Source organism: Sinocyclocheilus grahami, unplaced genomic scaffold (assembly GCF_001515645.1).
Source record: "Sinocyclocheilus grahami isolate Dianchi unplaced genomic scaffold, SAMN03320097.WGS_v1.1 scaffold122.1, whole genome shotgun sequence".
Lineage (NCBI taxonomy): Eukaryota > Metazoa > Chordata > Actinopteri > Cypriniformes > Cyprinidae > Sinocyclocheilus > Sinocyclocheilus grahami.
Window position 1 is genome coordinate 2,481,883 of NW_015505301.1, and position 12,942 is coordinate 2,494,824.

The window sequence follows — 12,942 nt, forward strand, 5'->3', positions numbered from 1 at the left end:
TTACAGAGTTATGAATTAACCACAACACATTCTCAGTTAGGGATCACATTTGAAAGACCCCATGTAATGAGAGCTGGAGTTTTGTGACTTTTAGTCCATTTCTATGTGCTAGTATACTGCTAAAAGTTGACAAAATGATACACTACTTCTGAAAATGTTTTTGAAAGAAGTCTTATTCTCACCAAGACTGCATTTATTTGACCAAATTTGATTGTAATAATATTTCACAACATTACTGTTTTTATTGTATAAAAACAGTAATGTTGTGAAATATTATTACAATTTAAATAACTATTTTCCATGCAGATATATTTTAAAATGCAATTTATTCCTGTGATGGCAAAGCAAAACTTTCAGCAGCCATTTCTCCAGGCTTCAGCGTCACATGATCCTTCAGATATCATTCTAATATGCTGATTTGTTGCTTATGAAACCAGTGGCGTTTCGTAGGTTTTAAAATAGAGGAGGCACACTAATTGGTCTGGGGCCGATTAATATTATTATTTGCTTAACCACTTTAAAATGACTTTTTTGTTGCGTTTAGTCAGAAAACATATAATTTCACTTACCTGGCATATAACTTGAAGCAAACATCCATCCCTTCTTAAAAGTCTGTGTTAAAAGAGAGCTGCCTGTTGTGCCATTTAATTAAGCCGACTGCTGTAGCCTATATCCAGCTTAGGCGTGTTCTCCCTTTATTTTTAATTTGTATATATATATATATATATATATATATATATATATATATATATACTGTTTGAATGACAGCTTGGTAAATCTGTTGGCGATCAAATATTCAATATCGCTACTCATCATAAGTACTTCGTACATTATCAGCGCAGCGGGAGACGTTCAAACTAATACGTAATTTACGTCTCTGTGATGATTGGTTGAAATACCAGAAGGGAGGCTAGCCCCCCCTGTGAGGTTACTTTTCTCAACACTCCTCAGCGCTGAAAGTGAACACTCGATGGTGATTGGCCTTTTTTTTTTACCAACGGAGGCACGAGAGCTCAGCTCTCCCCCGGCCTCCCCCTCCTGTTCTCTATCACCTAGCAGTTGTAAAACATCAGCAGATTCGGCACATTCGCCATAGAAAAGTGGCGCTTTCCAACTCCAGTAACATGTTATTACAGCTGTGAAATTACAAACAAAAAATACACATTTTGAGACATGAACTGAAATGAATTGTGAATTTTATTAACATTAAATCGTCCTCCTCCCATTTTCACCTCAATATTTTGGGGAAGCTGTGCCTCCCCCGACGAACCGCCACTGTATGAAACTAAATTTATATTATTAGCAATGTTGAAAAAGTGATTTATTTTCTAGTTTAGCATTTTTTTTTAAATATAAATATTTTGTAACATTTTAAATATCTTTACTGTTATATTTGTCATTTGATATAATGCATCTTTGCTAAGTAAAATATTAATTTTGAAGAAAAAAAGAATAAAGCATATCAGCCCTTCAGTTCCTCCCACCAAAACATAGTTTCAGCTCAGTAAATACGTCAGTATAGGAAAGAATCATGTGACCCTCAAACGATTTCAGGGTGTCTTTAAAGACCCAACCAATCAAAAACTAATTTAATCATTGACTTTGTTTGCTCAGATCTGATGAAATTATCAATATTGACTCATACTTATATTGTCCCATGTAGACAGAGGAGCAGACCTTCTCCTTACATTTCCATGGTGATGTAACTTGCACTTTGATACGACTCCTTTACTATCATGGCTGTAAATCAGAATTATAGCCACATGACCACATATCAGACTTCATAAGAAAAATGCTCACGTCACTTTACACAACTAGTTTCACACACAAACACATTATGAGCGATCCTGGTAGACAGAGACTTAAAAACATAAATAGACAAGCTTGGTTACTTATAGACAGTTAATGTTTTCGCTTGATGCTGTATTAGTAAATCATTCTTGGACCTACAGAGATTTGAAGTCTGGACATTAACGGACATCTCAGACATGGATCTTGTCTCGGAGAGCCGTAGCTTCTCACCTCCATTTCCAGTTTCTCGCTCCAGCTCGCCTGTGTCTCTCAGTGAATCGCTTCATTCTCACGATTCCTTTGACCTTTCTCGCTGTCACTCTCCGCTCTCACGTGTTGACATCTCGCCAGCCCTAGTGCACCCCGTTGTGGCAGAGCTGAGGGGCCGAACTTTAAGGCACCGTGGCCGACCCCGTTCGGATGGTGACATTTGGTCTGTATATGCAACTGATGTGGATTTTTCCCAACACAGGAGCATCACAGATCACTCCTGCTTGAAAGTGTACCACAAAGATCCAGCGCACGCCTTCAGTCATGGAGCCCGGCCAAGCAATGGAGACGCAAGGGTGAGTGCCAACCTAGTGTGGACATTTTTGTTAAGACAGAAGGCTTAATGGAGAAATCGTCTCTTTAAAAAATTAGATAGCTACAAATGTAGCTTGACTGGATTTGTACTTGGTCCTCATATTGTGAAATGTATAATTGTGATCTAAATACATCAGACTTTAGAACAGCTCTGGTTGGCTGGTTTTTGTTAAGGATGGGTCTGGATAGTTGACAAGTCACCCAAAAACTGACTTGTGAGGTTCACTAGTCTAGCTACGCTAAAAGAATGAATTTATGTAAAAAATATATATTTATTATCAATGTAAACATATTAAAAAAATCAAAAAATTTTCAGTTTTAATCCTATAAGTGAATTTAGGCGCCAAATATGCCTATTTGTACCTATAATTTGAAATCTGGATATTAATTTTTAGATTTACTAAAGATTTAACAGTGTTGTTAAATTATTGATGTTTTAAAGATTAACCTAAGCTTAAAAATAGGATAAATGAGCATGAGCAATTATATGTACAATATCAACTGATAAATATACAGTATCGATTCATACCAATAAATAAACATCCCTAATATCGACCGATATATATATATATATATTTCCGATATCATACTTATCAACCATGTGTCTGGTAGACACGACCCTAAACGAGCATGAGTATAGAGTGCCTCCCTACTTGTTGAAACAGACTAACTACTTGATTTTGAAAATATGCTCTTTTGCAAATCCTCTGTAATGCCCACATGTTGCCACTTTTTTATTTTTTGGCATGCTCAGAAGAAAGAATGAACTGAGGGCATTATTGAAATAACAGGTCCCTTCTCGGCCTCCAGTCTTCTGTTCGGCCGTCTCCAGGGGTCCCTCTGCTCTTCACAGTTAGATTCACCCCCACCCCGGTCACCCCGCTCCAATCCTTTCATGTCCGTCTTTGTCCCCCGGGCCTAATTTCAGGGGGATTGGATCAGGATTGAAGCAGAATTGGTGGAAGCACTGAATAGAAAGCAAAGGCTTTTTCCTCGTTCCTTTTCCTCCCATAATCCCCTCTAATCTCTTGCCATGCCGGCCGTGTTTGTTTGGCGGTGTGATGTAACGGAAATTAGATCGCAAGGCTTTCATTTTCTCTGTGTGTTTCCCCAAATTTAACAAGGTAGCCCCAGACTTTTGTCTGTGGTAATCCCCGGTCTGGCTTTGACCAACTCGCACAGCTAATATGCATTTGATTAGAGCTTTAGACACTGCCATAAGAGCCCTTAAGGGAAGTTGTAGAAGTTCCAAGAAGTGAAGGACTTTACTCACTATATTTTGTTTGATTTTTGTTTTAAGGCTCTTATTAACATTTCATGTCGCTTTCAAGAGTATGCGTGCAAAGTTAGAAGTTGAAAGGCTTATTGTTTGTGTCACATGCCCGTGTCTAAGTGGATTAAAGTATGTTGTGTGATGACTTAAAGTTGTATACGTACACACGAGAGAGAGAGAGAGAGCGAGAGAGAGAAGGAATACAAAAGGTAGAAACTATTATCTGTTCTCTGACAAGAGAGCGAGAACAAGTTGTACAGATAATTGCCAAAGTTCACAGAAACAGTGTCAGCGTTTGTTATTATGGCAGTTTAAAGAGAAGTCAAGATAGATTAAAAGTACAGCTCTTTTATATGGCATTATGACTAAGCTTTGTATGTTAGTCACACAAATGTGTGACTGTGCAAGTGTTTGGTGTTGGGTTGTCCTCTAGTTTAAGTTAGGTGTTGGGGGTAACGCATTACAAGTAACGCGAGTTACGTAATCAGATTACTTTTTTCAAGTAACTAGTAAAGTAACGCATTACTTTTTAATTTACAAGAAAATATCTGAGTTACTTTTTTTTCCCAATTTATTGACTGACAGCTTTCCTGTCCCCATGTTGAGAGAAATTAGAAGATGTTACTGTAGTTCTAAAATAAATATGTATATGCATTAATTCATCTCACTCACAAAAAACAAAAACACAGATTCAGTATTCCTCAAAATGAATAAAAATAATGCAACTCAGAATATGACGCAAACCTGCAATAATTAAATGTTAAACAACACAAATATCCTTTATGTATTTAATCCCATTCTGTTAACCAATGTCTTTGCTTCTGACCTTTGATGATCCAGTTCAACCATACTAAGCAAAAATTACTCTAGACAAACTTTTGTGTCTTTTTTTTATTGCTGAAGTGTGTTGAAATTTCTTCTTCTGCGTTCTACTGTACAGACGTAAATTTACTTTCGCTTCAGCCTGAGGCTTATTCATGTCACTTTTGGTGTGAAAAGGCTTTTATATTTGCCAGAATTATAACTTTTTTTATTTTAAAAACAAACAAGCAAGCCCTGTGCAGATTTAAAAAGTAACGCAAAAGTAATGTAACGCATTACTTTCCATAAAAAGTAACTACGTAATGTAATTAGTTACTTTTTATGGAGTAACGCAATATTGTAATGCATTACTTTTAAAAGTAACTTTCCCCAACACTGATAGTAACACATGTAACAAGTCAAGAAAAGTATAATCAGCAAGAAACTGTAACAGACTTTACAACAGAGCTGTGTTGGGGTTCCTGATCACTATAAATCCTGTTCCACCTTCAAGAGGTTATTGCATAACAGCTATCAAGGCTTCAAGTTCTTTGTGCAAGTTCTCGCATGCTTTACCATGTGACCGACAAGGATCATAGGTTTGACGCCCAGCTCATATTGTGTGTCTGTATAAACACAGCAGACACTTTGCACGAATAGGATGTAAAATAAGACCTGAAGAATTTAATATATGTATATTTGCAAAAAATGATTAGTGAAATAAGGTGTTTAACTGTCAGAAAATAATTAACAGTTTTGGAGACTGCTGTTTTTACTAAATTTGAGATGTCTAAATGCATCAGTATATTATTTCAGTAGAGTATGTGAAGACAAATGATACTTTTGTGTGATTTTAATAATCGGATTATTAAGGTCAAGACTGAAGCAGGTGATTAATGCATTAAAGACTATACTTTTCAGACAATGTAGATAGCAGTTAAATAATAGCTCTTAAAACATTTTAAAGCATTGTATTTTGTGCCTCTAATGCTGTAATGTGACAACCAAGTTTACTATATTTATGGAATTATTTGTTTGTAGGTATATGCTGGTCTGTATATGTATCAGAGTGATGTTATATGATCTGAATATCTTGAAACTTGACAGTGCAAATGACTTTAATCTCTCGTCATTCAATTAAAAAGCAGGAAATCCAAAACGTAGCACTTTCATGCCACATGAGAGTCATTCCTCTCTTTCTATCTTCCCCCTCTATTGAAAAAGGAAACATTTGATATCAACACACTGCAGTGGATGTTCATAAACAATGGTCCTTGTGTGCATGAAAACTGAGCGTAAATCAATATGCCAATGAAAACTTTTTTATAACATATTTAATTGTTGATATGTAAAATAAGACAAACGGTTAATGGTTTATTGACTCATCTTTGTCAGGCATGACAGGCAAAATGACATATTGTATAAATATGGAAATAAATCCGGTAGGGAGGATTGCCTGCAAATCTCCTAGTCTAATTGTGTTTGGTTCAGTAATTCAAATAAGTCGAGCTTGATTTGAAGCCAGAACACACATATGATGAAGACCATGTTCAACACACACTGATGTTTTGACCACAGTTGTTGCTATTGTAACTGTCAGGGGACAAGAGATCCAGTATGCTTTCTTCCAGAGCTTATATTGAAGTACACTTACACACACATGTGAATAAGCAAACACACACATACACAGAGACACATGATCAGGCCTTCTCAGTTCAAGCAGGCATGGAGATAGTCAGACAGGTTTAACAGACTAATGAAATAAGCCCTGCACCTGTTCAAATACACTATTTCTGTGTGTGTCTGTGTCAAAGAGGCTTGATCATTGTCGTAACTTCCTGTTGAAACTTGAGGCCAAAAATATACAGTGAATGAACTGCAGCAGTTCCTTTACTTTTATAATAAACTGAATAAAAGAAAAAGTCACATGATGAAAGTTCATCACAAGTAGCTTTTCCACAAGTTGAGATAAATATATATATATATATATATATATATATATATATATATATATATACTGTGTGTATATATATATATAGTGTAACATTTCATTCACACAAATACAAAAGGGCATCATGGGAACACAAATGACACTAAGATAATGCAATAAACATTAGCTTAGCAATATTAGATGTAACGTACACTCTTAAAAATAAAGGTGCTTCACGATGCCATAGAAGAACCTTTTTGTCTAAATGGTTCCATAAAGAACCTTTAACAACTAAAGAACCTTTCTTTTTCGCAAAAGCTTCTTTGTGGCGAAAGAAGGTTCTTCAGATTATAAAAAGGTAAGAAAGAGATGGTTCTTAAAGCCTTTTAAGCACTTTTATTTTTAAGAGTGTTAAACCCTAATGTACATAAGTGGTCATCAAATGTGAAGTGTTACACAGAGAATTCTGGGTCAAAATGTGTCAGTTTATGGTTTTCCACTGTTAATTATAAGATGCCATGGTAAATTTAACAGTATTTTACTGTAGAACTAATGTCACATTAGATATATTATAGCTTTTCACCATATAGTAAGGAAACTTACCATTAACCAATTTCTTACCGCAACAGTTTTATAGTCTTCTACCATTAAAATTCAAAGATCATTTGAATGTGTATTTTTATGTAACACAAATGTCTGTGTGTTGAAAATCCAGCCGTTAATTTAATTAAAGTGATTTAATGAGATTGTTTTAACAGTAGTGCACATATCCAGATCTGAATCTCTGTATCCGTACCCACACGCACACACACACACGTGCGCGCGTGTGTCTAAGCTCATACGCATGCAGCTGTGTATGTCTCAGTGCCAGTCTGTTAAAACAGCAAGCGGATTATTGTGCAGCGTGACTGACCCCAGTTTACAGACGACAGTTAATTTGAAACAGACCCATAAAAACCAATGCAGTCTGCTAAATTCTGCATGAATGTATGGTCAGACTAGTCTCTTTTGACCGTCTGCATGAAGTTTGGTCCAATTTGCAGAACATTCTGGCCAAAAACTGCCTAAAGTTTTGTATTTCGGCATCCAAGAGGTGTTTTTGGGCAATCTAAAATCGATCATCTCACAGGTCTGTGTCAAGAATAATGGCATCTTTTTCCTACACTTAAACTTTCTGGTTGTAGGTTTTAATAAGGCCTTGTGGCCATTTATCTAAGAGAGAGAAAGCAAGAGGAGCAGAAAATGAGGGGAAAAGGGGGCATAAGAATTTGTCTTTAATCCCTCTTGGGCCAAATTCAAACCAAATGTTCTCATTCCGTCATCTTTTGATTTCTTTTATTTATCACAGGTTTAATGTTTCATGTCAGCCTTCCTCCAGCAAATTCTCTACCTTTTAAGGTAATGCACAGAGAAAACGAAGAGATGAGAACCTGGAGAGGTTGAGACAGGCAAAAACTTTCGTGTTATTCAAACAATGTTGCTCAGGTAACATCTGGAGGGGATTTTTATGCCTTCCACTGTATCAAACTCCAACAAATCTGCATTCTGCTCCCTATACATATTATACTGTGCACGTTAATTGTAATAAGCCAGTGTTCCACTAGTGCTAAAACTTTTCACAGTACTGTAGATTTGCAGGTAGGTCTCTTGAAGCATTTTGGAGATGTTGCCACAGTTCCTCTGGATTTAGTCTGTCTCAAGTTCCTTCATGTCATCGCAAGCAGACTGGACCAGATCTCTGTGTGGAGCACTGACTGTTGTCGGATTTGTGCATACAAAAATCTCACTGGGTTATTACAATTAATGGTTAAAGGAATGTTCGGAAATGTAAATTGATATTTCCTACTGACACACTACAGCAAAAGATAGAAATAACTAATTTAAAAACCTTTTTTCAAAAATGCTAATTGCCTAAGACTTTTGCACAGTACTCTGCATATATATATAGTTTTTACAAAATTATTAAGCTGCACAACTGTTTTCAACATTGACCACCAAAATCAGCATATTGTAATGGTTTCTGAAGGATCATATGACACTGGAGAGATGTATAGCTGCAGAGAAAATTACATTTAATACATGACTTTTAAAAATATGTTGCATTAGAAAATGGTTATTTGAAATTATTGTATATCATAATATTAATGTTTATAATGTATTTTTGCTCCGATAAAGGCAGTCTTGGTGGACATAATACTAGAGAGGTGGCAGGAAATGCAGAAATGAGATTTAATATTTTGGTAAAGTGGTAAGTGAATTGCATATTTACTCATGGGATTCACCACCATGGTGATATGATGTTGCAAAATATCACGCTGGTGTCCTGAGGCACATAAAGACTTGGAAGTCTCACCTGTTCTGGGTGTAGCCTGTACGCTGACTCACCCCCAGATCAATGCTCTCATTGTTTGAGATTCAGAGAAGCAGGGCAATGCTTCGAACCAAGGAACATCATTCTGTCATCTTTCTGTTATTTTACAAAGCTCTTTGGCTTAAAGGCGCGTTCTTGTCTGTTTCTTCTCTGTGTCTCTGCTTTGTTTGTTTTCTATTTTTGGATGATGCAGACATATTCAGAAAAGAAATGCTTTGCAGTCTACTGCCTCCATAGGCAGCTGCCTTCTAAGGTGTATTCTAATAAAACGGAACCTGATTTGATTTGGTTCTATTGCTTTAAATGAGTTACTGGTTTAAAAAAAGACTTTCTGCTAAATGAAATTGGGCCCGAGGTGATGGAAAAGTCTCAATGACTGTTTTGTTTCTCTGCCATTTTTAGGTACCGAAAAAAGAACACGTTTAGTTTCACTCTAAACCAGTTTTTCTCTGAATTCTGTTCATCTGTCAAGTCATATGGTTTTTCCTGTTGCTCCTCATTGCTGAGTTTGGAGCCGGATACATCTGAGTTTGTCTGTCTAGTATCCTCAGGCATGAAGTTTTGCATTCTGAAGTGCACTGATCGGAAATCTTTCATCCGCTCAAGTCATATCTGAAATCTCAGAGCCTTATTCTTTTATTTTTTGTTGCATGCAGTTATCAGATGCAGATACAACTTTTTAAGTGGTCTTAATGGTTGTATGTTGTTGTTGTGTTTCCTGTCTCCATCTGTTATGTTTACTGCTTGTTATTTCTGAATGACATGGCAGTTTATCTGCAGCTTATCATTTGTTTTTAGTAGATTGTGGTTATCCAGGATCATCGCTTTATGGATGCAGACTCTGTTTAAAGCAATACTATATCCACTTGTGCCTTTTAATTACATTGTGGGATGTATATGAACCTTGACCACCTATGTCTGAGTGCACACATGCACATACTTGCACAGTTTTGCCAAAATATGAGCTTCCATCTGAAGCGTATTAGTGTGATTAGTCTACTCTGGGGGACCTTCTTGGGTGGTCAAGTCAGATCAGGCTGCCCATGGATTACAGGTGCTCTGAATTTAGATGGAACACAATGACATATTATTTGATCCAAGCAGAAGGGGGGTTTTTAACCATGAATACCATGATCAGTCAGTGTTTCTTTCTTTGACTTCTTTCAGCCCTTTCATTTCACATGTGAAATGGAAATGTAACACTTCTTTCTCACTGTGATGAATGCACAGAAAAGCCTTTAGACTAAACTAGAGCATTTTTGTGTGTGTTCGTCAGTGTTGTTATTGTTAATTGAAAAACTAAAACTGTTAGAAAATAATTTGTGCTTATTGAAATAAAATCTAAAAAATTAAATCTAAATATTAGATGAAAAATAGAAAAACTTAAATGAAAATGAGAAATGTTGCCCTGTCAACTTTCCGAAATTAGAAAAGTTTAAAGTACTGAAATTACCAAAACTGAAATAAAAACAAATTTAAAATCGTATTAACTCAAAATATTAATAAATACTATAATAGCATATAAATAATACTAAAATAACAATGGCATTACTATTTATGTTTAACATGCAAAGTGTAATTTTGGAGTATTTAAGTATTTTTAGTGAGTTTTATTCTCTATTTTTAGAGATAACATTATGGTTCTAAATATAGAAATATATAAAAAATATATTTTTTTAATGTGATATCAGCAAGTATTTTTTGAGATTTCAATGGATCATTTTATTTTACATTATTTTATTTTTGCTGCTTAAGCCACTTACCAAATACAGGCCGTGTTACCAAATACAATGAACTTTTTCTGTTCACATCACATATTTGAATACGTTATGTGTAATTCAAAAATATCTTTTTTTTAATATCCTAAACCAGGCTTAAGCTGGCTAAAAGACCAACTATGACCAGCAAACCAGTTTAGGCTGGTTTATAAGCTGTTTTAATTCAACTGGATTTCTTATGTTTGAAATATTTTCTCTCTTTTCATGTGAAATCTTATGTCCTTTTCTCTCTCATTCAGGTTCACAGGGAGATGATGTATGCTGGACCGAGTGGTCATCCTCTCCGGCAGCCCCCGATGGGTCCTCCTCCACCCCATATGCAGGGCTCCATGTCCCCTACCACACCTCATGCGATGCCCCCCTCCCCATCCCGTATACCCTTCGGCCCACGCACCTCAGGCGGTGGGGTTGCCACGATGCCACGTGAACGAGCAGGACACACACTTCCCACCCCCGCTCGCGCATCCTCCCCCTGCCCGAGCGCCATCCTCGAGCGGCGTGATGTCAAACCTGATGAGGACGTAGCTGCAAAGAGCATGTCGCTGCCCGCCCGAGCCGAAAGTCATTATGCTGACCCCTATATGTTACATCACCATGCCCCGCCCCCTGACACAGTAGACCACGCCTACCACCGTGCCACCATGCGCTCTTACAGTAACCCCAGCGTTCCCATAGAGCCCACGGACCATCCTTCGCTCTTCCGACAGAAAAGCAAGAAGTACACAGATAGCCAGCTACCCATGCTAGGCTCCAAAACCCCGCCCCCTTCCCCACACCGGATGGGCGAGATGCGAGTGATGGACATTCACACAGTCCAACCGCAGAGTTCCATGACTCTCGAAAGGGCATCCCCTATCAGACAGTCATTTAGGAAGGAGGCTACTCTTGCTATGGATACCATGGTAAAGGCAAGAGGTGGCATGGGGTCCCCGGCCACCCCTGATCTTCAGGTTCACAATCCTCTTGCCCCCTCAACAGACCCTCAGACACGGTAAGTCATCATTAAGTCTAAACGAGATATTGAAGCATGAAAATAACTAACTTTCCATCTACAACATCCCAGTATACATCAGCATCCGTGATATGTTCATAATCTAACTCTGCACCAGTTTATTGTCTTCCACTGCATCATGGCATTCCTTAAATGCATCCAAAACACATCAACAATGTCTTGTCTAAGTACTAGCAGCTATTATTGGATGTGCGTGTTAACATTTAAATGGAAATTTGTAACCTACTTGTCGATTACTCTAACAAACATCCAAAAGAGAGTCAAAAAACAGTTTGTACGTAGTAAATGACCATTGTAGTAAATTATGATCATTGTAAATAAATGTAAGTGTTCACTTAATAAATATTAGCAAATATAGACATACTGTATATTAAAAGTAACTGAATCAATAGGCAGTGCAGTACCAACAAGTAGAAGCTCAATAGCCTATTATAAGCAAGTATGTTTCATTTATAATGTTTACCCTTTAAACTGGTATCAAATTTTGTACTGGTATTGTCCCTCATAACTGGTGGTATAAAAATATCCCTTTATCCCTAGTTATGTTCACGTACATTTTTTAGGGTTGATAATCTGTTTAGCCCGGTTTGCTTTCAAGAATAAAGCTTTACGTAACTCAGAAAAAGACTTTGAACTGTAATTCAGTCAGCTTTGTTTTACTGTGCTGGTTAAGTGGACTTAATTGTACCCTTTATGTTTGTCTGTGCCTTGTAAGTCAGATTTATTGTGCTTGGCGATGTACTCGCTGGCTGAGAACAGTCAATACAGAGAGTCAACATGCTAAACTGTTTTTAAAGGGCAGAGCACATGCAGGCCAGACGTTTCTAACATTATCTTGTAGAGCAAAGAAATAGTGGTTTGGTGTGTGTGTTGGCACAGAAAGGGCAAATGGGCAGTTTAGCATTTAAAAAAAAAAGACTTTAGTTAATCATCATTTGAAAAGTTAATGTTTTTGATTTATTGTGTTTTTTTGTATATGCTAAGATCATAGGCAGGGGTCCAGATCATACTCCCTTTCGCTTAATGCTTTTTGTAGATAGGATTGACCTTAAATCAAGGAAGTGTTTTATAATTGAAATGTGGTTAAAATGTTGCCAATAGATTTTTTTTCTTTTTAATTCAAGTTGTTTTTTTCTGTGCAGTTTCACATAAAATTCCCACTTTATGAATGGCAGCATACGTTTAAAAATTTGGGGTTGGTAATATTTGTTAAATGTTTTTGAAAAGTCTTATGCTCAACAAATGTTCAGTAAAAACAGTAATATTTTAAAATATTATTACAATTTAAAAATACTGCTTTCTCTTTGTATATACTGTATATATATATTTAAAATGTAATTTATTTATTTGACGATGAAGCTGAATTTTCAGCAGTCATTGCTCCAGTCTTCAGTGTCACAT

At 36.6% G+C, this 12,942-nt stretch overlaps 1 protein-coding gene across 1 annotated transcript in view; it reads left to right on the forward strand.

Annotated features, from left to right (window-relative positions):
- Positions 1-12,942, forward strand: part of LOC107589979 (sickle tail protein) — a 110,209-nt gene that overhangs the window by 80,251 nt on the left and 17,016 nt on the right. Inside the window, 2 exon segments of the mRNA XM_016278571.1 lie at positions 2,264-2,357; positions 10,769-11,520. Of these exon segments, the coding sequence (XP_016134057.1) occupies positions 2,264-2,357; positions 10,769-11,520 (846 nt within the window).